This window comes from Penicillium maclennaniae, assembly GCF_028827695.1.
Source record: "Penicillium maclennaniae strain IBT 15551 chromosome Unknown utg000007l:1.0-4884863.0:1.0-4888362.0, whole genome shotgun sequence".
Taxonomy (NCBI): domain Eukaryota; kingdom Fungi; phylum Ascomycota; class Eurotiomycetes; order Eurotiales; family Aspergillaceae; genus Penicillium; species Penicillium maclennaniae.
In genome coordinates this window covers 4,072,218-4,096,732 of record NW_026623219.1, presented here as the reverse complement: position 1 = coordinate 4,096,732, position 24,515 = coordinate 4,072,218, and the positions used below count along the sequence as shown (strand labels likewise).

General features: G+C 50.7%; 11 protein-coding genes across 11 annotated transcripts; 4 read left to right on the top strand and 7 right to left on the bottom strand.

The window, feature by feature from the left end:
- Positions 1–887: 887 nt before the first annotated feature.
- On the top strand, positions 888–3,768 carry N7477_008733 (class I SAM-dependent methyltransferase; the record flags this gene model as incomplete). The annotated part of the gene is made up of 8 exons (XM_056970396.1): positions 888–1,100; positions 1,154–1,285; positions 1,366–1,382; positions 1,445–1,707; positions 1,764–3,124; positions 3,172–3,309; positions 3,361–3,563; positions 3,618–3,768. 8 exons carry the CDS (start codon positions 888–890, stop codon positions 3,766–3,768), a joined length of 2,478 nt encoding a protein of 825 aa, XP_056820428.1.
- A 2,665-nt stretch (positions 3,769–6,433) lies between these two features.
- On the bottom strand, positions 6,434–7,329 carry N7477_008732 (Rer1 family protein; the record flags this gene model as incomplete). The annotated part of the gene is made up of 4 exons (XM_056970395.1): positions 6,434–6,513; positions 6,593–6,898; positions 7,035–7,152; positions 7,261–7,329. 4 exons carry the CDS (start codon positions 7,327–7,329, stop codon positions 6,434–6,436), a joined length of 573 nt encoding a protein of 190 aa, XP_056820427.1.
- A 381-nt stretch (positions 7,330–7,710) lies between these two features.
- echA (enoyl-CoA hydratase echA) lies at positions 7,711–8,755 on the top strand (the record flags this gene model as incomplete). The annotated part of the gene is made up of 4 exons (XM_056970394.1): positions 7,711–7,855; positions 7,908–8,045; positions 8,101–8,646; positions 8,706–8,755. The coding sequence occupies 4 exons, from the start codon at positions 7,711–7,713 to the stop codon at positions 8,753–8,755; spliced, it is 879 nt and encodes a 292-aa protein (XP_056820426.1).
- A 321-nt stretch (positions 8,756–9,076) lies between these two features.
- On the bottom strand, positions 9,077–10,000 carry N7477_008730 (uncharacterized protein; the record flags this gene model as incomplete). Its single annotated transcript, XM_056970393.1, has 1 exon — positions 9,077–10,000. One exon carries the CDS (start codon positions 9,998–10,000, stop codon positions 9,077–9,079), a length of 924 nt encoding a protein of 307 aa, XP_056820425.1.
- Positions 10,001–11,036: 1,036 nt separating this feature from the next.
- N7477_008729 (putative MFS alpha-glucoside transporter) lies at positions 11,037–12,737 on the bottom strand (the record flags this gene model as incomplete). Its single annotated transcript, XM_056970392.1, has 2 exons — positions 11,037–12,308; positions 12,411–12,737. The coding sequence occupies 2 exons, from the start codon at positions 12,735–12,737 to the stop codon at positions 11,037–11,039; spliced, it is 1,599 nt and encodes a 532-aa protein (XP_056820424.1).
- A 788-nt stretch (positions 12,738–13,525) lies between these two features.
- On the bottom strand, positions 13,526–13,918 carry N7477_008728 (uncharacterized protein; the record flags this gene model as incomplete). Its single annotated transcript, XM_056970391.1, has 1 exon — positions 13,526–13,918. One exon carries the CDS (start codon positions 13,916–13,918, stop codon positions 13,526–13,528), a length of 393 nt encoding a protein of 130 aa, XP_056820423.1.
- A 1,173-nt stretch (positions 13,919–15,091) lies between these two features.
- On the top strand, positions 15,092–15,402 carry N7477_008727 (uncharacterized protein; the record flags this gene model as incomplete). The annotated part of the gene is made up of 2 exons (XM_056970390.1): positions 15,092–15,125; positions 15,179–15,402. The coding sequence occupies 2 exons, from the start codon at positions 15,092–15,094 to the stop codon at positions 15,400–15,402; spliced, it is 258 nt and encodes an 85-aa protein (XP_056820422.1).
- A 626-nt stretch (positions 15,403–16,028) lies between these two features.
- On the bottom strand, positions 16,029–17,983 carry atg15 (triglyceride lipase ATG15; the record flags this gene model as incomplete). Its single annotated transcript, XM_056970389.1, has 2 exons — positions 16,029–17,738; positions 17,798–17,983. 2 exons carry the CDS (start codon positions 17,981–17,983, stop codon positions 16,029–16,031), a joined length of 1,896 nt encoding a protein of 631 aa, XP_056820421.1.
- A 371-nt stretch (positions 17,984–18,354) lies between these two features.
- On the top strand, positions 18,355–20,618 carry N7477_008725 (VPS9 domain-containing protein; the record flags this gene model as incomplete). The annotated part of the gene is made up of 2 exons (XM_056970388.1): positions 18,355–18,686; positions 18,749–20,618. The coding sequence occupies 2 exons, from the start codon at positions 18,355–18,357 to the stop codon at positions 20,616–20,618; spliced, it is 2,202 nt and encodes a 733-aa protein (XP_056820420.1).
- A 400-nt stretch (positions 20,619–21,018) lies between these two features.
- Positions 21,019–22,610, bottom strand: N7477_008724 (uncharacterized protein; the record flags this gene model as incomplete). The annotated part of the gene is made up of 2 exons (XM_056970387.1): positions 21,019–21,410; positions 21,500–22,610. 2 exons carry the CDS (start codon positions 22,608–22,610, stop codon positions 21,019–21,021), a joined length of 1,503 nt encoding a protein of 500 aa, XP_056820419.1.
- Positions 22,611–22,988: 378 nt separating this feature from the next.
- On the bottom strand, positions 22,989–24,422 carry N7477_008723 (uncharacterized protein; the record flags this gene model as incomplete). The annotated part of the gene is made up of 1 exon (XM_056970386.1): positions 22,989–24,422. The coding sequence occupies one exon, from the start codon at positions 24,420–24,422 to the stop codon at positions 22,989–22,991; it is 1,434 nt and encodes a 477-aa protein (XP_056820418.1).
- Positions 24,423–24,515: the final 93 nt, after the last annotated feature.

The following is a 24,515-nucleotide window of genomic DNA, read 5'->3' as shown; positions in this document are numbered from 1 at the left end:
ACGTGTCTGTGAATGATCACCAGTCCTAATAAAAGACCCATGACTAATAATGGACACTTAGGATTGATTGTCAGGCCTAGCATGGCGATCAACTTGAACGGGGACTATCGGATGGGCTCGTTGAAGACAGAAAGTCCAAGATCGGCACTAGGGCCACAATTAGTCCCTCATTATAAAACAGAAAAGTACGGAGTGGTCTGTCGGCGAAGTGCAATCTAACGGGCCGATGGCGAGATGGGGCAAAGTGGGGCCCAAAATACTGCTAGGGGAGAGATCCCTTTAAACGTGGGGAAGCTCGACCGTGACGGCGATCGCGGATCTCATTGGCGCCCATGGATTCCGTTAGCCAGAGTTGAGTTATGGGCCTATTGGGGGTCGGAAGTGCCCCCACGGGTCGCAGTGATGGGCGGTGATGGACCCGATGGACTTGAGTTAGTAGGAACTTTCAGGCACATGGCCCGGGAAGACTCTCTCAGTGGCCCGGGCATCGAGACTAGGTAAAGACGAATGAAGTCAAATGCTCTTAAAGTTGACCCGGAGTGCATAGTGCTCGATATGCAATCACGACAGCCCTGTACCGCCTTCTCATTGCGGAGCCCGTGGATGAACTCGGGCTATTGATCTACTTTTGGGACAATCCTTTCTAGGTACCTACGACGCTCGCTGAAAGCTGATTAGCCATGGTAGCCATGTCCCATGTACCTTCCTTCGTACATCCCTCCAATTCCGGGCTTATCGCGGCTCCCCACCCATGTGTCGTCGTGATAGGATCTCGACGATGCTTTGGGTCCGCGATACGGCGCGTGCTATCGTCCTGACTTCGTATATGACTGTCCATGGTCCTGATCCTCTTCTGTCTTCCTAACTCCTTCACTTGTCTCCACACAATGGATTGGCTACATGTCTACATCGCCGGAGCGGCGTTCCTGGTCTTCGCCCTTGTCGGCTTGGTCATGGTCGTTTCGTCTCAGCAATTCAAGGTCGATCTGAACAAAGGCGTTTTCACTTGGCTCAAATACATCTACGCGAATATCCTCAAGCCGCATGAAAAGAGTACCGAGGGCCAACAGGGTGCTCTGGAGAGTTTCTACAAGACACAGGTATGCGAGGGAGATGGAATTGAAGGCCAGACAGAGGTGCTAAGTCGAAGTAGGCAAGCATTTACGATGCTACCCGCCACCGTCTCCTTCATGGTCGCGAAGACATGCTTGGCCTGGTGGCCGCGCAGCTAAAGCACAAGATCGAGAGCAAGGAGATCAAGTCAGGAAAGGCAGTCTGGGTTGACGTGAGTTTCCCTGCGGCTGGGTCTATATATCTGACTTCCTTTTTCCACGTTCAATGAATTATACTGACTGAGGATGATAGGTTGGGGGTGGCACTGGGTATGCAATATGATCATGCAGTCTGCGAACTTTCTCGGTTCGCTTTGGCTGACTCTGAATAGATATAACATCGAAGCCATGGCCTCTTTCGTTCCCGTCAACACGTTCTTCGATCAGGTTTACTTGGTCGATCTCTCCCCTTCCCTCTGCGAAGTTGCTCGCCAGCGCTTCCAACGTCTTGGATGGAAAAATGTGACCGTTATCTGTCAGGATGCCCGGTCTTTCCGTCTGCCTGAGCGTAACCCCGATCCCAAGTCCCTGGCCGGTACCGCAACCGATCGCGTGGACTTGATCACCATGAGCTACAGCTTGTCTATGATTCCTGGTATGCTAGAGTTCCAAGCCTCGTTCGGAGATTTGACCAAGCTGACTATTTCAAAGACTATTACAGCGTTGTGGATTCCTTGACCTCGCGCCTCAAGTCTACTGGTCTGCTCGGCGTTTGCGACTTCTACGTTCAAAGCATCGTCGATGTTTCTACTCGCAACTATACTGGTGGTGCTTTCAATCGCCACGTCAATTGGCTTGGTCGGGTATTCTGGCGCGCTTGGTTCGACTTTGACCGGGTCAGCCTGGAGGCTGCTCGACGTGACTATCTCGAGTACAAGTTTGGAACTGTCATTTCTGCTAGCGACCGCAACTACTTGCTCGGTGGTATTCCTTACTACATCTTTGTCGGTTGTCCCAAGGAATTCGCTTCTACCCCCTCGGGCCAGAACACCATTGAGAAGCTGGATGCCTCATTCACAGAATCTCCCTATCTTCTCCCCGCCAACCACCATAAGGAGATGGAAAAGGCGGTCGAGAAGAGCTCCAAGGAGATCCGCTCTAAGGCTTACGAATCGGCTGTCATCAACCTGAGTGCCAACCTACCCCTGCCTTCCTCTTTCTACCAGAACCACCACTACCGTATCCACTACAACGACATGCTGCCTAAGCACACTCAGTTCAAAAATGAATACATCTACGCCTTTACCTGGGAAGATCCCCGCGTGGACCACCGCCTCTTGAACATCGGCTCTGATGACGTGATTCTGGCAATCACCAGTGCTGGCGACAACATCCTGGACTACCTTCAGAAGAACCCTCGTCGGGTCCACGCCGTCGACCTCAACCCGAACCAGAATCACCTTCTTGAATTGAAGGTGGCCAGCTACACCGCACTGGGACACCGGGATATGTGGAAAATATTTGGTGACGGCAAGCACGAACAGTTCCGTGAGCTGCTTATTACCAAATTAAGCCCCCATCTGTCCAGCCAAGCCTTCCAGTACTGGCTTGAGCACAGCCACATTTTCACCAAAACTTCGGGCAAGGGCCTGTATGAGACTGGCGGCTCTCGTCATGCCATTCGCATGGTGCGTTATTTGTTCAACATCTTCGGCCTCCAGGGTGAGGTGCAAAAGATGTGCGAGGCCCAGACTCTAGCCGAGCAGCGAGAGATTTGGCCTCGTATCCGAAAGGTCCTTCTGAGCAAGCCTCTCAACTGGGCGATCGTTAGTACCGAGTGGTTTGCCTGGAAGGCGGCTGGTGTCCCACGCAACCAGCGTAACATGATCGTCGATGACTTCTTTATCCGCAACGGTCTGACTCGAGACATGAAGCGCAGCAAAGATATCAGCGGCCAGTCAATCTGGGAATACGTTGTAAACACCATGGACCCCGTTGTCAAGGACACTCTGATCAGCAACGACAACTACTTCTACTACCTGTGCATGCAGGGCAAGTTCTCTCGACGGTTGGTGTGGCCCTTTCTTTTGCAGATGGAATTGCACTAATTGGTTCTTAGATGCCACCCCAGCTATTTGTCTCCCCAAGCCCACGTCAAACTCTCCACCCCGGTGCCTTTGATGGCCTTCGCATTCACACCGACGAGATCAATGAGGTCATCAACCGTATTACCCCCGGTACATTGACTATCGCAGTGGTGAGTTTGGTTTCCATTCGTTGTATCCACGCGGTGCTAACAACTTCGTAGGTCATGGACTCAATGGACTGGTTCGACCCCGCCGAGAACGCCGCCTCAGAACAAGCCCGTCGATTCAACCACGCTCTCAAGAAAGGTGGCCGCGTTCTTCTTCGTTCTGCCAGTATCGAGCCTTGGTACATCAAGCACTTTGAAGAGAATGGCTTTGTAGCACGTCGGGTGGGTGCCCGTTTCCCCGGCACTTGCATCGACCGGTCAGTTCCCCTCCTGCAACCCTCTACTTCCCAGCCGTAGCTTACACAGTCTAGTGTCAACATGTACGCTTCAACTTGGATCTGCACCAAGCAGGAAGATGTCGTCCGCCCCAAGAACGGCCGCACAATGTCTGTCCTATCTCTCGGTGACAGTGCAATCGAAGTGACCAAGCGGTCGAACAGTGTTGAGGATTTGAAGATTTGAGCGTGATACCTGTTTGCCTTTACCTTTGCCTTTGCATTCTAATGATTTTCCTTTTGTTTGATGCCCTTTGTCATTCTTACGGCACATAGTTTACGTGGTGTTGGTGAATACCCGGGATGCCAGTGGAGTTGACACGACCCAAAATGGACTTTTCTTTGAATTGAGACACTTTTGTACTAAACGACAAGCGCAATTCTCATGATACCCACAAAAAAGATTTTTGAGTCATTGTTATTTTCTGTAACTAGATTTCTTGCCTTCTATGAGTATCCTTGATCAATGCTCATCATCATCTTCATCCTACTGCCAGCCAACGTGCTACTTCCCACGCTCCACGTCTCTCTTCACTGCAATTTTAAGAACACCCTTAGTTTTCTTAAGGTAGAGGTCTTTTAGAAGAGCATATCATGTTCGGAATATAGCATTTAAGCAAGACCCGCAATACTAACCCAGTCTGACGGCCTATTTTGGCTCGTTGAAGCTCAAGCTCACCTAAACAATGCCCAAGAAGATATACCGAAGCATCTGAATTGACACTGGCGCTCGCTAAAAGGCCAGATTCTAGTGCTTCGGCATGAGCTCTACAGCGAGTGTCTCTATCTGGGCACGCAATACGATAGTCCGCTTGAGAAAAACGAAGGAAGTTATGACAACTTATTCACAAGGAGATATATCCCTCGGTGGACGCAGGAGATCAAAGATGCGAAAAGGGCTCAGGTCTCTTGAGCTATTGATACAAGGAGAGATCTACAATCTGGCTTTTGACACTGGTCTGTGACTCACCAACAAAGGAACAGACTTTCTTAGCCGCAATTGGGTCAACGCGCCTGAACGTCCTCACGTATGGCAAGGCAACTGTGGTAAAGTGGTTTACTGATATTACTTTGCAACGCAACCGGAGATAGAATCTCCTTAGAACGAAGCGTCATACTCCATAGACTGGAAAAATTGATTTAAGTTGTACTTCCTATAGCATTCCAATTTTCCACATGATGCGCGGGTTACTCGTATTGAATCATTGTAGAAAGTAGATCAAAGAGAAAGAACTTGCGAGAACTTACGTACTCAACAGTCATCTCTTAAGCCTTCTCGTATCCGGGGCTCTCATTGAACGTAGTATAAACCAGCTTTGGTCACATCTGTACCTTTCTGATCAGCAAATGGTAGAGCCAAATGGAGGTCCGAAGCGCTTACAAAAGGAAGACTAGACTGTGAAATCACAAGGTAGGGAGCCACAGCAGTAACCATGACCAGCACTCAAAGCACCCTGGAAATCGATGTTGTGGCATCCATCGCTCGTCCGCCACATGAGGGCCTTGAACTGGTAGGCCCCGGGGCTAGTCTCGTGGAAGCTGAACCAAGCACCAGTCAGTTTCTGCAGGAACCAGAGCATCTCGGTCAACTTCGTAATAGCGACTTACCTAACAGTGCATTCTTGGGAAGTGCACGCGTTGAATCCTCCATAGAGGGTACCCGTGTACGTGGACCCAGTGTTGTAATCCGTAAGATAAATGAGCTGGTAATTACCACCTTTATCCCCTAACTCCTCCAAAATGTTTACATACCAAGACCCCGTAGAATCCCCAAATCCCCTTATATGTCCATATTTAGGCCTTGTGAACAGTGAATGCAATGCAACCCGATAACACTAATCGATCGGAAACCCCCAGTCAACATAAACACAGCTTTCATTTTGTGACTTTGTCGGAATGTCTGAGTGTCACAAATTCCAGTAACAGAATGAGAACTTGAAAGATCTTTTGACACCATTAAACAAGGTGAATAGTCCGTTGGGTTCGATCAAGCACAATCAAGCCACCACTCTAGAAGTAAGACTAGAGCTTAGTGAAGGGGTCGTATTGGCCCTGTAGCTGGAAAAATCTCATTTATCTTTCCCGAAATGCATGACACTAGTGCCGAGTCCCTGCATCCTGTTCTAATTAAGAACCTGCCAAGATCGGTGTATGATGACCGCCAGCGAACTTGCAGAGATTTCGCGATGTGCAGGGTTCCGGTGCATAGACCTAGTCGTACACAATCATTCGTGTTCGTGGTCTTCCTTTGCCGTGCAGGCATATTTTCGCAGGGAGTAATGTTGATATCAGCATTGAAGGCCAGATACTTCGGGGATACGGGTCAGGTACTAAAGGTAAAATATGACTCTCAGTCGGAGCGTAGAACTGTTCGTTGACGGCATTACTATCAGTCAAGTAATTACCCATAGGTCTCTCGGGCATGCAAGGACAGTTTACATGAAAAGGTAATTGGCACATCCCATACGGTGGCTTGCTATAGTTGGTAAATCAAAAAACAGTACACGAGTTCATCATAATTAGACCCGATACCCAATGTATTATCATGCAAAACAAATGGTCATAGAAAAACATCAAGGCCAATCTGACCGGGCCCAAATTTAATCATATCTCACAGGAAAATGAAAAGTCAATCAAGAGCACTCGCATAAAAGTACCATGTCGCCCTCTAGAGTAATACGAATTACAGTGCAATCGTAAATCGCCATGAACACTTCACTTCACCCATGTTCTTTTCCCCGGAACCATATCCATGGCGGCCGCTGAGACACATACACACGTTGAAATTCACAAAGCATCTCTGATTGTAGAGGCCAGAGAGGCCAGATTAAAAAAGGACATCGAAAAGAAGATCATGAGCGGCCATAGCGGGTCTTGCCGAAGGAGAAGGGCACGTAGCGGTACTTGATCATGTGCTGGATTTGGCGGCGCACTAAACACAAGTTAGTGTAAATGTTTTGTTTTGACCTGGGCCTTATCTTCAAAGATAGGGGAACTCGGGATTTACTCACTGGTCAGGACAAACAGGATGAACCAGTAGACCACAAGGACGGGCCAGAAGACGGGGATGTCGAAGATCGAGAACCAACTGCACACGAAGCCAATGGCGATGGCGCGCGTGGCCGCGTGCCAGAATTTGAACTCGGGCAGACGGCGGATGAAGGGCCGGAACTCGTCATCCTGCTTGGTGGGAAGGCTGGGGGAAGCACCGACGTCGCCGTCCTCCAGACCCTCATCCTGGGTGAGAGAGGGGTCGAACTTGGGTGTCAAGAAAGCGAGGAAAAGGTTGAGGAGGTAAATGCCGAGAGTGTAGGCAACTAACAATTGAAAATTAAGTCAGCATTGAGTTCTCGATGTCGTGCGATTGTTGTTTTTTTCCTCATCATCATGATTTGGAGGATGAAACACAATGCTTGTTATACAGGCGCCGAGCTGGGTCGAGACAGGACGTACCGATATACCATCCTTGCGCAAAGACGATGCGCAGGAAGAAGACGAAGAGCAGGACACCACTGCCAACCCAGCGGTAGGTAGTGTAGGGCGTTGAGGCGTCGAGGTATGATTGATATTGCTAAGGCGATTGGTTAGCATGGCATTCTGTAGGGACGTCCCAATCTCCGGACGGAGAATGGCGGCCATGCGCCATCTGGGGCCCCTCATGGAGACGGCAAACACTCACCCGTGTCAATTTAGAAGTGTGCGCTGTCATGGCAGTGAAAGGCGACTGATCGGGCTCGGGGACATCCATGATGGCGGACTGGGGGTTGCGAAGACGAAGAAAAGGGAAATGATGATAAAATGCCCGAAAGTGTCCACGCAGATCGCAGTGACTGAATGCAGGCTGGGAAAACAGGAGCAAAGTGTCCCCCTGGCGCTAGACCAATCAACGCATCGATGGCCTGGGCGCCACAAAAGTCACATGATAAGCCAGGTGGCAGTGCTGCTGAGTCAGGATCCTTCTCCCGGGACTTCTTTAATCCGTTGCTTGTCAATGACGAGCCTCGGCGCGGTTAACTTCGGGCATTGCTCGGTTGCGGGGACTCGGCATCATAGGCCTGGTTCCGTTATCCCCATACTTGCTATCAAAGCTCCTATCCACTCTGAACATTTACAGCCCGCAGTTGTCACTATGTTTGCTCGTCGCTGTGCTCGTCTCGCTACTTCTCGGAACGCTGTTCCTTTGAACAACTACTTGGCTCGCATTCGCCAGTACTCGTCTGGTCCGAGCTATGAGCACATCCTCACATCAACTCCGAAACCCGGTGTCGGTCTCAGTAGGTGGCTCAAAAACATTGTGTTATATGGGCCAGTAGCTGACCCAAATAGTCACCTTGAATCGCCCTAAGGCATTGAACGCTCTATGCAGCCCGCTCTTCACCGAGCTTAACGATGCCCTGAGCAAGTATGACAGCGACAAGAGCATCGGTGCTATCATTATCACAGGCAGCGAGAAGGCCTTTGCTGGTTCGTTCCCTCTCAAATCGAGATACAAATTAGAGATACGCTAACAAAAATCCAGCCGGTGCCGACATCAAGGAGATGGCCCCCTTGAGCTTCGCCGCCGCTTACACCGACAACTTCATCGCGCCGTGGTCCCATCTCGCAAACACAATCCGTAAGCCCGTTATCGCTGCTGTGTCTGGATACGCCCTCGGTGGCGGCTGTGAGCTGGCGCTGATGTGCGACATCTTGTACTGCACATCGAACGCGACTTTCGGTCAACCGGAGATCAAGCTCGGTACCATTCCAGGCGCCGGTGGGTCTCAGCGCCTTACCCGGGCGGTGGGCAAGAGCAAGGCTATGGAGTTGATTCTCACTGGCAAGAACTTCAGCGGCAAGGAGGCTGGTGAGTGGGGTGTTGCGGCACAGGTTGTTGATGGTGGTAAGGAGGAGTTGCTTGAGGTTGCTTTCAAGACAGCCGAGACTATTGCAGGATATAGCCGTGTAGCGGTAGTTGCTGGTAAGGAGGTTGTGAATAAGAGTCAGGAGTTGTCGCTGCGTGAGGGTGTCGAGTACGAGCGACGTTTGTTCCACAGCTTGTTTGGCAGCAAGGATCAGAAGATTGGTGAGTTGATTCAGTGTTTTGCCCTATGAGGTTGAATGAACCGACTGACATGATCACAGGAATGACTGCCTTTGCCGAGAAGAAGAAGCCCGAGTGGTCGAACGAGTAAATCTCGATGATTTTACATAAAACATCGGGTTTAATGCGCGCGGTTTCGACAATATAGTCTAAATGGGATGATAGACTTCAATGTTTAGATTCCTTTACTCAACAATTTTCTTGGCAGTTTTGTAAATTTCTTATCAGACCTTACTTTTTATCTTATATTCTAGAAATTCCCCTCAAAGGCTCCGAGTACCTCTGGGGAGATGACTGACGGTTTTGTGTTTAGAGATATTACCAATGATTCCTCCCGGCCCGGCTGTTCAAGGAAACTTGTCAATTGAAGACAATCTAAATGTGTATTTGAGGTAATATTTTCGTTGAGTATTTACTGCCAACTACGGCCTGCCGCAGTTTCACTGCCCCATGTGTTACCCATCGGCGTATCCATGTCGACGGGGTGCGCATCGCCTGTAGGGGTTCCGGTTTTGTACCGCTCCAATGATCGATTGATTCCGACAATACCCCATGCAAACACAGCCACGTCGCGAATAGTATCCATGAGATTGGATGCATTGGGTCCTTTTGGTCCGCTCGTGTTGGGTTCTTCTGGGAAAGGAGGATATTTGAACTCGTAACCGCTGGACTGTGAGAAGGAGCCGTATCCCGAGGAAGCAGAAGCAGAGGTAGAAGCAGAAGCCGAGGAGTTACTGTCGTCTCTACAAAAGCTTCTCTTTCCTTCGGGGTATACCGACTGGCGGATCGCGTTATCATGAGGATAAGAGGCCGCACCGTAGGAGAAGACAGGTTCCAAAGCCCACGGCGCAGCGAACAGGCCATTGGCGTAGACCGGTACGGGTCGGGGTGGAACAGCAGCCGCCGGGATTGGAGCTCGAGCTCGTCGGAGAATAACAACCAGACCATCGGATGTACAAGAAACAACAGCTTCCAACTCAATCGGAATCCTTGGGTCCACAGAGGGGGTGATGCCGTATGTAGGGTTCCCATCAATATCTACATCATCGTCCTGTAATGGGTTGCGGAACCAAAATCGCAAATATGCAATCGAGTCGTTACTTTTTGCGCCTTCAAGACAGCGCACTGCATCCCGGAGACAGGCCTCCTGGATACAATAGAAGAAGCTTCGGGAAACAAGCTGGTCTGGGCTCATGCCGAGGATCTCCGACACACCGTTGGTAGCGTACATAATGGTCGCAGTGCGGGTGAATCGATTTACGAACAGAGCAGCGCGCGGCTCATGAAGCGGCTCGGTAAGACGTCGTGAGAACTTGTCCGAAATCCACGTAAGCATGTGGTAGCGGGGATCATGCGGCGAGGAATCGAATAGCTGGCGGACAATGGGAGCATCAAGGGCGCGCTCTGGAGAAAGACCACATGTCAGCAATCTTGAGCCCAGTTTGAGAATGCCAGGTTCGCAACTCACTTTGACTACCCTTTCCACTGCGGTAAACTGTGGTACTTGCGATCAACACATCGTACACCACGGTGAAGACACATTCGCATCCAACCCACGAGCCATCCTTGTGCCGAATTGAGCAGTAATTGAGCACTGCCGCCTTATCTAGTCGCACGCCGCGACCGTACACACTCCTGAGCGAAGGGTAATTCCTGTGGATGAAAATAATCCCAGCAGGAGCGATTGATGACCTCGTGTGGCTGGTAGCCAAGCACCACCTGGATGCTATCCGAGGCATAGCGAATGGAGGCGTCGTGCGAGAGGTCTATAGACTTTGGCGTTAGCGATAACTTACGGGGTACCGATCGATCGATCGATCGAGGACGATGGCCCATATGCACGGGACACCCGGCGGACACTGACCGTGGATGGTGATAAAAGTCGTGTCCATGCTGCAGAAGAGTGGGGTGCCAATGTACCACCCCCCCCGAAAGGATGGAAAATGCGAGTCAGGAGACGTGAAGATATTCGGCAGGCGGAGATTCTGGCCGCCTTCAGGGATTTCCCTGGAATGACGAAAGGGGATGGGGAGGCAAAGTTCGTACTAATTGCGGCTGTGTCGGTGGGAACTGTGGTCCCAAACGGCTGTCATCCGTGGATCTCGGTAGTTCCGCTAGCTTCAGGCACCGGAAGCACTAAATCTACAAGAGGAATCAGAAATGATCAAACACTAAATTATTAAATGTGTGGGCTACTAATGCAAGATATTATTATGTACAGAACAAGCAAAGCGGGCGCAGTCCAGCCGTCATTAACATGAGACACATTGCATCATTGGTATTTCTCCGCGTCAGCCGGATTCTTTCTCTGTACCCGGTAATGATCCACCACCTGGCCTTCGATCGTCTCGTCGAACACATCGACTTCGGCATCAGCAAATTTGCGTGCACTGACCCCGCGCTCGAAGAGCAGATCGAGTTCGGCAAATGACCGACCACTGGGCTCGGGCACGCGGAAATAGGCGTAAATGATGCAGAGAAAGCAGATACCCCCCCCAGAAGAATCCCGTATAGTTGCCCCAGTCCCAGGCACCAGGGTTGAGCATGTAGGGTGTAAGGACGCCGCAGACGATGGCGACAATGTTGTACAGGCAGCGACCGAGGACGACGGTCTTGATTTGAAGCCGACGTGTGGACAGTTCTGCCACTAGGGAATAACTGACGGTGCCGACCGACAGCTGGTAGAACAGTGCCCAAACAAGCATGAGAGAGCCCGTAGCCATAGAGGCCGCGTCTCGGTGTTCAGACGGGACGAGTCCCAGGAAGCCCATGATCAGTAGCATGGCACACAGGCCACACAGTCCCCACAGACATAGAGCGCGACGACCGACACCGAGACTCATGAGAAACCACGCTCCGAAAGTACCCAGCATGTTAATGCCGTACTGGCCCATGGCGAACGCGTAGGCATTAGACGAAGAGAGACCAGCCTGCTCCAAAAAATATGTCGAGTAGTTGGAAAAGGAGTTTCCGCTCAGGTTCTGAATCGCCCAGACCATGCAGACAATCTCGGTTCGGCGCAAGTCAGTGCCTTTGAAACAGTCGAAATAGCTTGCGCCCTTGGTGATCTTAGCCTCCAACGCAGTGGTATGGACCATCATGGAGATCGTCTCGTCAGCATCGAAGTCAGTTTCGCGATTCTTGCTGGTGAGGCGTTCCAAGGCCTTCTTTGCGTCCGAGGTCCGTCCTTTGCGAACCAGCCACCAAGGAGATTCTGGAGCAAGAGCAATTCCAATAAAGAGAGGCAGAGGCCACATCCACTGGAGTCCGTAGGGAATTCTGTAGGCCCACTGGTCCTCTCGGTTCAGCATGCCCATGATCACACCAATTCCAATGAGCTGGCCAAGACCCCAGCAGAAGTTGACATAGGTGGTCAGGTACCCTCGCAGCGCCACGGGGCACACTTCGGAAGCATATGTAATGGTCAATGTCTGGAAAACACCCCAAGGAATGCCGCACAAAATTTCGGCCGCGAGAAGAGACTGGACGTTCGGGGCTGTGAAGAAGATGGCGGTCCAGGCAGTCACGAGTAGCAGACAAGCCATGATGGTATACCGATATCCAAACCGCTCCGAAGCCCATCCGTTGATGAACAGACCAATAATTTCACCGGCGTAGGCACCGTTACTCAGACCTGCTTGCCACTGAATGTAATGTCAGTACGGATGTCTCGCCTCCTGACCGAGCTCTTGACCGATCAGAGCCGCACCAAAAGGGTCTGGAAAAGAATTCAACGAAAAGCATACCTGTGCCGATACTTGATAAGACCCATCCGCCAGCTGTGTACCGTATTTCCTGTTGAATTGGTCGAATGCGTAGAAGTTGTTCACCAGACTGATATCGTAGCCCTCCATGGCAATGCAGGTCGAGATGAGAACACTCCAAGCGACAGCCTTTGGGTACAATTTGATACCCTGAAGCAATGTCATTCTCTGCTCCTTCTCCGTTGCCGCCTTGGCATTCTGAATGACTGTCTTCATAGAGGAGTCGGACGGTCGGCCCTCGGAGGGGTATAAAGGCGGCTGGGGCCCATCCACCGGCGCAATGGCATCGTGCGCCTTGGAGTCAGCCATAATGGCGGGCTCTGTTCACAAAGACACGTGTATATAGGAATTGGAGGAGGACGAGGCGGAGGAAGAAGAAGAAGAAGAAGAAGAAGAAGAAGAAGAAGAAGGGTGGTTGAGCGGACTGAAGGAGATCAAAACCGGAATCGGAGACCTGCGGAGGTTAAAGAAAAAACTATGCGTACCCACAGGCCCGTAGAAACATCGCACGCGAGCTCTCAGGGGGGCCAAGGTTACTGTTTTCCCGAGGGTAAAGAAGGAAGCCAATGGAATCTAGAGCGAGAGACTAGACAGAAAAAGGAATAAAAGAGCAAAGGTTTGCGGGGAAGACGGGTTCGTGCCTCCAAATACAAATTTTCATTGAAGCTTGGGGACGGGAGAGAGGGGGGGGGGGGGGGGGCCCGGGGTAACATTGCCTTGCGCAATCATCCCATTTGGCTCAATCTCATTTCTAGATCTATTTTCCGCCTCAGTGGAGCGTGGATCGAGGGTCGAAATTCAATTCTCATTCGAGATCAATTCTTAGATCTTTTCTTATTCTGGTTGGACGTTATGCATGTCTGACAGGTACTTGTCAAGCCCGAAAATCTTAATTCTCCGACCCTTGCGGCATGCGGCATGTGGCATCCGCCGAGTCTGGCCCGAGATCTCGAACGCCGCTCTGATCTTGATCTTTCGGAGAACCATGTGGCTTTGGAAATTTTTGGGGATGATTTTAGATCTTATTGTGTCCTAGCAAGGGCAGTGTGCTCCTTCATGGTAGAAGTATCGGATCTCGTATCAATCGCTCCATGTCCTCACTCCGAAGGCGAACCGAGATATCTACCCCGTGTTCCGTCCATTTCACTCTCTCCCATTGCAATCGTCAGATTAGGCGAGGGCGCCTCCTTACTAACCAACCTAATATCCAAGTTGGGGATCACTGCGTCGGCATAGCGAATGATCGGATCATCACTGAGCCCGAAATCTATACCGTAGAGGCCCGCTCGTGCCCAAGTCGTCACCAATAAATGCCGTTGTCCCAAGAATGCTTGCCAAATCCGCTGCGGAGGCTTTTCGAACGCGATGCTGTGAAGATGAACACCGAGCGCGGTCGGGTTATTTATCTTATTGATGATCTCCCCAACCTGCTGAGCAACCCTTGGGAGTCGATTCTCCTGGGTTGGAGAAGCTAGCTGAACACCAGTCATTTCTATGTTCATTATGATAACTGTTGAACCAATGAATTTATGTCCCAATTGGAGGGCAGGACGCGTTCCACAGACAAAGTCACAGTGTAGAGGGCCGGTGTCATTCTCCTGGTTTCGTGAGCGAGCAATACAAGACCAGATGTGAGCCAGAATGGCATCATGTCGACTGATCTGGGCGTTTGCGAAACCGCCGTTGGTTGCCTTTTTTGTAGATTGATTCGACTTGGTCGCTTGTCAAATGCACCAATCCATGCGATACGATGTTATTACAATTCAGGATCGGGTGGTCTGTAGTTCGTGAAGAGGGGCTGAGTGTCTCGAGATCAGCACTGCTCTTTGCCGTCACGAACTCGACTCCAGCATCTTGAGAAATCCTATAATGAGCATATACTCGCCCAAATCGACGCGCGTGTGGGGCAAATGCAGATTCCTCTGTTGTTAATTGCGAAGGGTCAAGCGTCGAGATGCTCTTGACGAGACCCCGTCCACTGAGGATAGGCGTTGAGAGCGAGTTGAAGCGAGCGGCGAAACTGGGGAGCTACACCGGAAAGGAGATGATTTCGTCATTGACAAAGCCAGATTGCGCATATTGGTGCAAATTTCGCTGCAGTCGCATCGAGCAAAGAGAGCGCCACTGCCCGCTGAGGCGGCTTTGTGCTCGGGAAAAGCCGTTCAGACTGAAGTCTTACAACGGAGCCCATGATGGTCAATCGACCGTATCTTGCCTGGCATGTCGATGCTACTCCAGTCTAATATCATACTTCCATACACTCTCACTGAAAATATAGCTATCCAACACTGTTTGTGGACAGTTGATGAGTCATGGTGAGTAAATCTTACGCTCTAGCTTTGAACGCCAGAGCACGCACTGTCTTTAGTTGGCAAGAGGCGCGATAGCTACAAGCCTGACATAAATCCGTGGGCCATTGTCCGAAAGCTCGATCTCGTCTCGCATGCCGCTACATCCTCCGATAATTGATTGGCATGAGGATGGCGATCAGTTGGGGCTCGACGGATCCGGGCTGGAGGCACAATGATATCATAGGCCAGGGCCTGAATCAAGTATAAAGGACGCCGCTCAGAAACATTTTCATCCATCATCAGTCCTTCAACTATCTGATATTAAACCAAATTGAATCATTTCGAGTTCTTATTGGTTTTTTAATCTTCGCCATGTCTGAAGAGAACAACAGCAACCAGAGCAACCGTGAGTAGTCTCCAGTCCTCCACATGTTCAAGCTGGCTTACAATCTTCGACAGCTGGCTTCTTTGGAGGTCTCGGTAATGCAGTGGGAAACACTGCAAATGGCGCTACCACCACGATTGGCAACACGCTTGGCGGGTTGGGGAGCGCTGCTGGCGGCGCTGCAGAGGGCATCGGCCAGACTGTGAGCGGTGCTACTCAGGGGCTTGGCGATGCAACCAAGGGTCTTGGACAGACTGTGAACAAGGCCGTGGGCTCAGGGGAGCAGAACAAGTCTTAAAACAATGATCAAATGGGTGATCCAACTTCTGCAATTAGCCATAATCCGTGATGAGGCGCGACAGGAATGTATGTTTGATGACCATTTTGTTTGGTAATGTTATCATTGTTTCCAAAATGATATGTTACCTTTCATGCGGTCCTATCGGCACCGCGACTGAAGGGGGGCAGCGGTATGGTACTCCAACTTCTGTTAAGAATCTATACTCCAATTCGAACACATATTTCCGATTTGAAACAGATAGGATTTTTATCGTAGCACCGGTCGGCGGAAAGTGTATATGTAGGAATGTGAAATGTGAGTTCTAATTCTCAGTGTAATCAGGATATATGAAAAGCAAATTCGCTGTCGACGTGGCTCTTGAGCTCAAAAGATCGACATCAGTCTTCCAATGACAACGCCAGGCAAGTTAGGTCCATTTCGATGAGAAAGAAAAAGAAGAAATCCAAAGATAAAGGAAAGCCCGCTGATAGTATCTCTCGTATATGTGAATAGATCCATATGGATCGGCCCGATAAACCCTGCTGATGTACGAATACAATCCATCAGGAGTCGAGGTAGATGAGTCCATAGAAAATGTGTCGGGTACATGTATGAAAATGAGAGGGAGATTATAGGACATTGACTTAATTCCAGCAACCCCAGAATATCCCTGGATGTGTGCAAGTCAGTGAAGTTGTGGAATCATGACCGGTCGGGGTGGCTGTCGTAGCAGTGGTCGACGGGTCATTGCAGCCGAACCAGCCAACATCGTGGCACGTACTTGTGGATGTTGTCGCTGGGTTGGTGGGTGCCACTGTAGGCGCTGGTGTTATGTGAGGCGCGGTAGCTGTTGGATCATTGCAGCCAAACCAACCCGGGGTCTCGCAGGTCGAGGTCGAGGTCAAGGTCAAGGTCACAGTCGGGGTTGGCGTGGGGGTTGCTGTCGTGGTTGTTGGGTCCTTGCAGCCGAACCATCCTGGTGTTTTGCAAGTAGTGGTTGTTGCAGTACTTGACTCTGTGGTTGTGGTAGAGGTAATGGTTGAAGTGGTCGTAGTACTTTCGTCAAGACAGCCCCACCAACCCGGAGTCTTGCAAGTTGCGGTTCTAGTGAGTGTTGGGGTGGCCGTAGTTGAAGAAGTCGTGGTGGTGATTTCGGAACCATTGCTTCGGAAGAACTTCCAGAGCACACAATCATAACATTCCTCCTCAGGCGCACATGGTGGGACATCATCGTAGGCTTTGATCACATCCGAAATGACATTCTGAATTTTGTGAGTGCCGATGCCCACGCGCCACCCTTTGTCTGCCACGGTATCATAAGTGCACATCTGGCCAGTATGGCATGCAGACTCCATTGCATAGCCACCCCATGTACAGATCGAGTTGATCCCGTTGCAAGTCCCCATATAGACCGGATCGGCAGTATGTCCGAAATGATAGGCACCTGTATGCGCTCGCTGCTGGGGCAAGCGTGGATCATGACCTGGGGGACTCGGAAGACCTAGTCGAGCTGCTGGAAGTGCTTCTGGAACTGCCTCAAAGGTGACAACTGGAAGACCGAAGGTCAATCCAAGCAGGCTAGTCATTGCACCTCCCAATGAGTGTCCTGTCAACCAAACATTTGCGTCCGGGTAAATTTCGGTCACGTTGGAATATAAATCGATGGCTGCTCGATAGTATCTATCCTCATCATTCATTGCCTCAGTGATGCAAGTCAAATTTGCCTTGTAGGTGGCAGTCTGACAATCACATGACTGTCTCCAGAGGTAAGATCCTCCTTGACCACAACAGCAGCCGAAGAACAAATTATCATTCACTTTGTCATTTGTCGTAGTTCCTGCACCATCAAAAAGGGCTGGAGAAGTACCTTTAAGTGAGATGACAATAGTACTGTTGGATTTGTCAGAGTAAATATGGCCTCGGAGTCCATCCCCCTTCCATCCAAAGCTCGTCGAGTAGTTAAACTGTCCGTGGATGGTGTGCCAGTCCTGCGTACCAGGCTCCTCAATATAGTCATTTGCCGTCATCTTGGCAAAAGTCAACACAGTCTCCCTATCCGAAATCTTTGGACCCGGAAGTGTGTCCATGACCCATTCCGCGGGCGACAAGATGGAAGCTTCACCGGACAGCTTTGCAGCTGCCAAGTGCCCTTCAATCACCGACAAACGCCGATCAGCCAGCCGTTGTATCGTGATCGGGTTCGAGGAAGCGACTAGTGATGGATGCACCATCACTGATTCAGTCTCCATCCCATCTTCGGATAGAGCTAAGAGGCGGGTATTGGGTCCGACATCTAATCGGGCATGAAGGTCAGGGTGTTCGTAGGTGCCCCGGTGGAAAATATGGCGAAGAGACTATAGAGGGTAAGTATAGGTACATACAGAGCATAAGACGCCCTCAGCAGGCAACCTACAAACTCGTATGTTTCGGATGGGGTCTCGGACCCTTCCAAGGGTAGCTGTGGCGAGAGTATCGGGGCCTGGGGAGGAGGTAGGTTGTAGTGCCCGTAGACTGCGCGAGGTAGAAGCACAGCAGATAAGAAAAGTTCACAGAGACTCAGTCTCTTCCTTTGATATGCTCGACACCGTTTATTAGCCATGTCGGGCGACGGGTGATGGGCGAGCATACTGGAATCTGAGGACGGATGATGGGCTATCGCGGCTTATCGGTGTGACGCAGTGCGGAGGTGATCTGCACGTGATAAGAGCCCCGTGACGCGCCATCTTTCGTGATTCGCGATCTTCGAATTGGGAACTGCTGACTTCGGCATTTACCTTAGAAACGTCATTTTCTAAGTCTTCTGCCCAGATTGATCACATTTCCTTGAGACCTGTGAGCTGGAAATTGTGAAATCGAGGAGAGCGGGCATTCATCTGGACGAGCCTATCAGCCGGGCCTAGCGGAGCACTTACGACTAGTGCCTTATAGGGCCAATTGTCGCCCCTGCTAAGATGTCTGGCCCCTCCGACAATGGACCTGGGCCTCAACCGCATTCCACTCGGTCGTTCAGCATGGAAAGCTCAGATGCCAGCCCCCCTGGTCTCTACTCAACGAGCGGCAAATGAGCCGGGAAACGAGACGACTACCAAGTCGGCAACTGACCCAGTAAACACTACTACGCAGCACTCGAGCCCTTCCGACGAGAAGAAGCAGAAAAACGACACCGATGTTTTTGAAAAGCGAAGCTCTACAACTTCCGGCGGCACCGGCGATGGACAGGCAGATGAGGGCTTCGTATTGTCGCGGAGCGTGCAAGATCCCTCAGAGGAACTCCCTATCGAGCTGGTGAGCTTGACGGATCGGTAGGTAGCATTTGAATCAGGCATGAATATAAAGCGTCACCTAACACTGCGACTGCCCATAGGTTCATCAACTCCTTGAGTGCCAAAGTTCATAACTCACCTCCTACGATCGATAAAATTTCCTCCCTCTTCCAAGTCTTCTACGACCGCGCCGAATCTCATATTGCCACCCATATATCCGCACTTGCATCTCGTATCAACCGTGAATCAACGCCTCAGGTGCCTCCGAGAGTAAGAGGGAGTGGTCTATCAAGACTGACCAACAAGGGCTCTCAGGATGATCTCCGATCGAGTGGGTTGGGCCGACAGATGCTGACTCCAGATGAGGTAGAGGAAAGACGCAAGGCTCGCAAGGCTCTTGAATACAAGCGCGCTGCGATGGAAGAAGCTGCAGAGCGGAGAGTTTGTGAGCAAGTTTATGATAAAATCTGGAGACATAAGAGCACATTGGATGAAGTTCGCGACGAAAAGCTGCGTTCTAAAACCGCAGCTTTGCTACTTGTGGGAATCGATCTGAAAGATTTGGGTATCGACCTGGATATATCAACAATCTCCGAGGAGAAGCAACAGGAGGCCAACGATTGTCTTGCCCTGGCACGGGAGTGTCTGGAAAAGATGAGTGATCAGAAATACCCCCTTGGCAAGCTTCAACAATTAGCAGCTGCTCACAAAGCTATTGTTGATGCTCTTACAAAACTGCTGCCTTCTTCGTCTTCCGCGGACGAGATTTTACCCACATTGATTTATTGTCTTGTCACATGCCCTCCTGAGGGTATCAATATTGTCAGCAACTTGACTTTCATCCAGCGGTTCAGATCATCGAATAAGATTGACGGCGAAACAGCGTACTGTTTGACTAATCTTGAGGCTGCTATCAGCTTTTTGGAGAATGTTGAGCTGTCTAGCTTACGAGCGGACGAGCTTCAAGAGGGCCCTGCAAAGACCCCTAGTGAGGCTGCCACGCCGTCCTCCGAGCGAGTCGACCCTTTTCGACCGACCAAAGATCACACAACTTCGTCAATCACGATTGTATCTGCAGAACCTGAAATTTCACAGCCCGAGGTCAAAGAGCCAGCTGTTTCCACATTACCTCGCCCTCGACCCTCTGTAACACCGCAGCAGAGACGCTTGAGTAACCTATTTCAACCTCCGGTAAAGGTCTTTGAAGCTGCCAACGATGCGGTCCGCAGTACCGCGGACCAAAGCTTCAAAAACATCGGCGCGTCGCTTGATAATAGCTTCAATTTCCTATTTGGTCGCCTCAAGGAACTGCAAACCACCCAAGGGCCCAACGCACAAGGAAATGGCACATTGCTTCCTAAGACGCTGGCTGAAGCTCGCCGTCTGGTAGCAAACCCGCCAGCCAACAACCAGATTCTCACACCAGAAGAAATGGCCTCCATAAATGACATCTCTGCCGAGGATGTTGCACAAGGCCGGAGTAGCTCCAGATCTACCCTCACGAGTGGAGGCCCAACACCTCGTGACCGAAGCACCGACAGCGCGAGGACACAGGGCAGCAGCAAAATGTCAGTCGCGACTTCGCTCCGAGACGAACCTGCCCAATCACCGGCTTCTGTCACAACTCCCAACCCGCTGGAGTCAATGCGAAGCTTTGGGAACACACTCAACCCTCTCAACCACATCCCTGGCATGATCAAGAATTTTGGCCGCATTACCCCAGATACCCCCACGGCCAGATCAGTGTCCCCTGCAGCAATGGACCGCCTCAAGACATCGCCTTCTTCATCTGGTGGAGTCAGCGGAGCAGGAAGTTTCCTACCTGCCTATTCAAAAATCGAACCTCCAATTCAACGGTTCCTGGAAACGAAGGATGCAAGTGATCTCCGCGTTGGGGATATAGCTATTTTACTCCAAGATTACAAACGGCTTGCAGCTTCGCTTTACCAGCCGGGGCCAGGTTCTCGATAAATTTCGCATGAATCGTATCATCGCGTTTAAACTTTGTGGGAGATATCGTTGCATTGTGGGCTATTCTTGGCGTCTTCAGCATTTTCTTGGTGCATCTCATACTTTGGATTAGGACTTAGATGACACGGCATGGTCATACGAGCTGTGTGCTTGTACATATTATACATATTGGTAGACTGCATCTTTGAAGACATTAAAGACATTCTCAGTATCCGAGTTTCCGCGGTAGGTGGGATAAAAAAGGGTAGATAAGGGGCATCAGGCATAAACAAACCATGAAATTTCAATCCTGGTCAAATGTAGCATGGAAGTGATGAAATATGCCACGGGAGGCTTAAGCTATGCATCTCGAGTGATACACAGAAATTGGTGGCGTAGAAGTAAAGAAAGGGAATTGTCATCATCCATTCGATCGACCTCGAAGAACCTCGGCACCACCAGTCCGCATTTCGTTCAGCTTCGTCGATAACTCTGCATCTTGTCCCTCGACCTCTTCGTGACGACGCCGCATCTCAGCTTCGAAAACAGCAGCTGTCTGACGACGGGCCCGACGCAATTTCTTCATCTCAATCAGGAGGTGGCTGAATCGGTCGATCAGCTGGTCTCCGCAGTCTTCCCACTCATCGACAGACATGCGTGAAAGGTACGTTTGGCGATTTTCTTCAGTAGACCGTAGAAGCTCGGAAACGGCATCATTGGGAGAGTGTAAATCTGGCACAAAAGGCGGCGCCGGTGGCAGCGAAGGTGATTTGACTGTTGGTGGAGGAGATGGGGTTTTTTCGAAGGGCTCAGCTTGAAGATCGGCAAAGGATTTTTGGTAGAGTATTTCCGGGGATAGTCTGCTTGTAGCTCTCGTTTCGTCGTATGGATGACCGTGTTACGTCTGCCACGTTTGGTGGAGGAGCGTGCGAAAAATGGATTTTGATTCATTTCATCATGGTCGTCGCGCGACAAGTCAGTTAAATTGGTAACGTCGAAAGCACTACTGGAATGCTCGCTTGCTTGTCTGCTGCTGAATTGACTGACGCGAATAGTTTCATCAATACCGGCAGCATCGCTTGCATCGTCATCGCCATGCTCTGACGGTTGAAAAGAGGGGATATTGAGAGGCTGCCTTACTTGAGGCGGCGGCTCGGAGCCATGTCGGGTTGGTGATATATCCAGCCGGTCCAGGAGAGAAGGCTTAGGTGGACTGAAGCGGGTCCTCGGGGTTACGGACATGCTATGAGGAATTTTGATCTTCCTTGCAGCAGTGGAGGGAAGCATATGGCCCAGCTTGCGCGGTTGCGATTCGGGCGAGGGGTTCATAGGAGCCGCTGCTTGGGGATCTGCTGGTGCTGGACCCATAGACTCCGAGAGTGGTTTCCTACTCGCGGACCAAAAGTTCTCCAGGCGTTTGCTCAGCGGTTCTCCTGTGGAACGGTACTTGAGAGATGCCTGCCAGCTGCTGGGCTCTTCAACCTTTTCGCCGACTTCAGTCTTTTCATCATCTCCGTCGTCTCCAATAGAGGAAGTTAATTGACTCTCTGTTTCTTCGTAGTCGGAAGAATTGAAGCCAGCTTTCTTCACGGCTTTGTCACCCAGGCCACCCCCGAACGAGGATCGGGAGTGTCGAGTTGGTCGCGGGAGATAAGATGGTCGTGGCGAGGTATTGTCATCATCGTTTGCATGAAATCTTGAATGCACCTGACCGTCATCAAAGCCGAAAACACTGGTTTCTGCGATGGTCGAATCATCAACTCCCTCGACATCAGTGTCAAACATGTCTCGCTGCGCTTTAGTTCCAGGCGCGCGAGACTCGAGTGGATGCGACACTGGAGGTTTGAATCTCGGGGATGAAGCTCTACCATTCCCATTGGAATCCCTTAAGTGACCCATAGGCATTTCGACTCTAGCTTGCTCGGCCCAAAGATGGCGCTGCGACGGGCCCAGGTCAGCGGGTGTACGAGGCTGCCCGACCTCCTTAGAGTGAACATAGTCACCCACCCCCATGATAGACTGAACAATGGCAATAGGTCTTGTCGAGTCCGTATTTCACCGTGGGAACGAACAGTACAATTGCCTCTCATCAAGTTGGTGAGAAGGTGAGAAATCAGTATGTTTGACTGAGTCCGACGCGAGAGCGAGCGCGTGATCACGTGCATTCATTCGTGCCATAATTGATCTGATCTTTGCTCAACATATTGCTGAATCTGCGATGTGGACAAGGAAAAGTCTAGAGGAAATGAAGTGCAGAGGTTTTAGGATTGCATATAGGGATACATATCAAAAAAAATTGTTAATTCAGTTTGGAAGCATGAACTACCGGGAAGTGTGTTCAATTGCACATTGAGATAAACTATAAACGATGACTATGGGTATCATATTGCATTATTCTCCATCATCCATCAAGTCAGCGGGCGAGAATTCACCCCTAGCGTCAACAGAAGGAGCATCCGGCGAGTTGCTAGACAAGTGAGTGGGCGAAGGAGCATCCACCAAGTCAATGGGAGAGGGAGGCGGAGAGGGAGAAGGAGAAAGTGATGATTCGTGAATATGGAAGTGCTCCAGATTGTATGCAACATCCCTTCCTCGGTCTTTCGCTTTCTCCAAAAACTCCTTCGCCTTCTCTACTTCTGCTTGCTTCTGCTCCATCGCAAGCTTCTGTGCATGCATTGCCCCTGAAGAGCCAGGAGCGCTGGCGTTGGACCGTTCATCGATGTTATCGACCGAGGCCTCGATGAGTGTTGGCAACGAGGACACAATCAAATCCCCAATCCAAAGAGACACCATGCCTCGAAGTTCCAGTAATTGCGGAGAGTCGGCATACGGAGGGGACCCGAGAAGTGCATCCATGCGGGTGGCAATTTGTTGCGCTTGCTCTAGTTCTTTCGCCCTGACAGCTGCAATAATGGCATATCTTTTGGCCGCCTCCCGGCGTTCCATATCACTTTCCGAGTCTTCCGCGTCCGAAGGCTCCTCGACGGACAGGTCACGCTCAAGCACATTTTTCCTTGTTAACTTGCTCTCTTCCTGCGTGACATAAATCCATAGACCAAACATGGCGGGGTAGAAATGCAAAGCAGAGATAGAGTTTGGATGAGGTTTTGAAAAGGGATGATTGAGGATGAGCCTTTCATAATACTCCTTTGCCTCTGCGAATCCTTTTTTGGTAAACGGCAAAGTAGAATTGTGGTCACCAAGAGCATTAGGCGGGCGTTCATCAGCATTCTCCAGAGGTTCTGATTGGCCTTGGCGCAGCAAAATCTCAGCGCCAATTCCCCACCTGCCTTGGGCCCGTATGTCCAAGGGCATTCCTCGAATCCCGTCTCGTAATAAGAGCCCCCATGCTCTTCCAGCTCGAGTATAATCCCCTTGAAGCAAAGACCGATGTAAAACGGCAGTTAATGCAGACAAATGCTGAAGGCGAACGTTGCCTTGAAGTGCCGCGGACTGAGGAGGATAGAGAGGGACATCTAAGTAAGGTAGACTTCGGAGAAGTTGACCTGGCAAATTTCGTCTCGTGAAAATATAGTCCTTCTCGTACCCAGGCGCATGGGGAAAATTACCGCTGGGCAATTCCTGGTTGGAAGAAAGCCCGGCGATTCGATATTGATGGGACTCGTTGGGAGTCAGGATCAGAGGCGGATCGGGAGCTGCCGAGTCCGTCACCGAGGCAGCATCTGTTGTGTCTCCTTCCGTCTCATCGGTCCAATCGTTGCTCTTCTTTCGCTTTCGATCATAGTGTTCAGAGCGAGTACTGACCGGCTGCGCCCATGTCGGCAGTGGCAAAGAAAAATTGGAGGCGGCCAGGCGAGGAGCCATATGCCCATGGAACTCAAGGCGCAAATGCCATGGGGTTTACGGAAGATTCGCGAAGTGAATGACGGAGATTCTTTGAAATCCACTCCTGGTTGA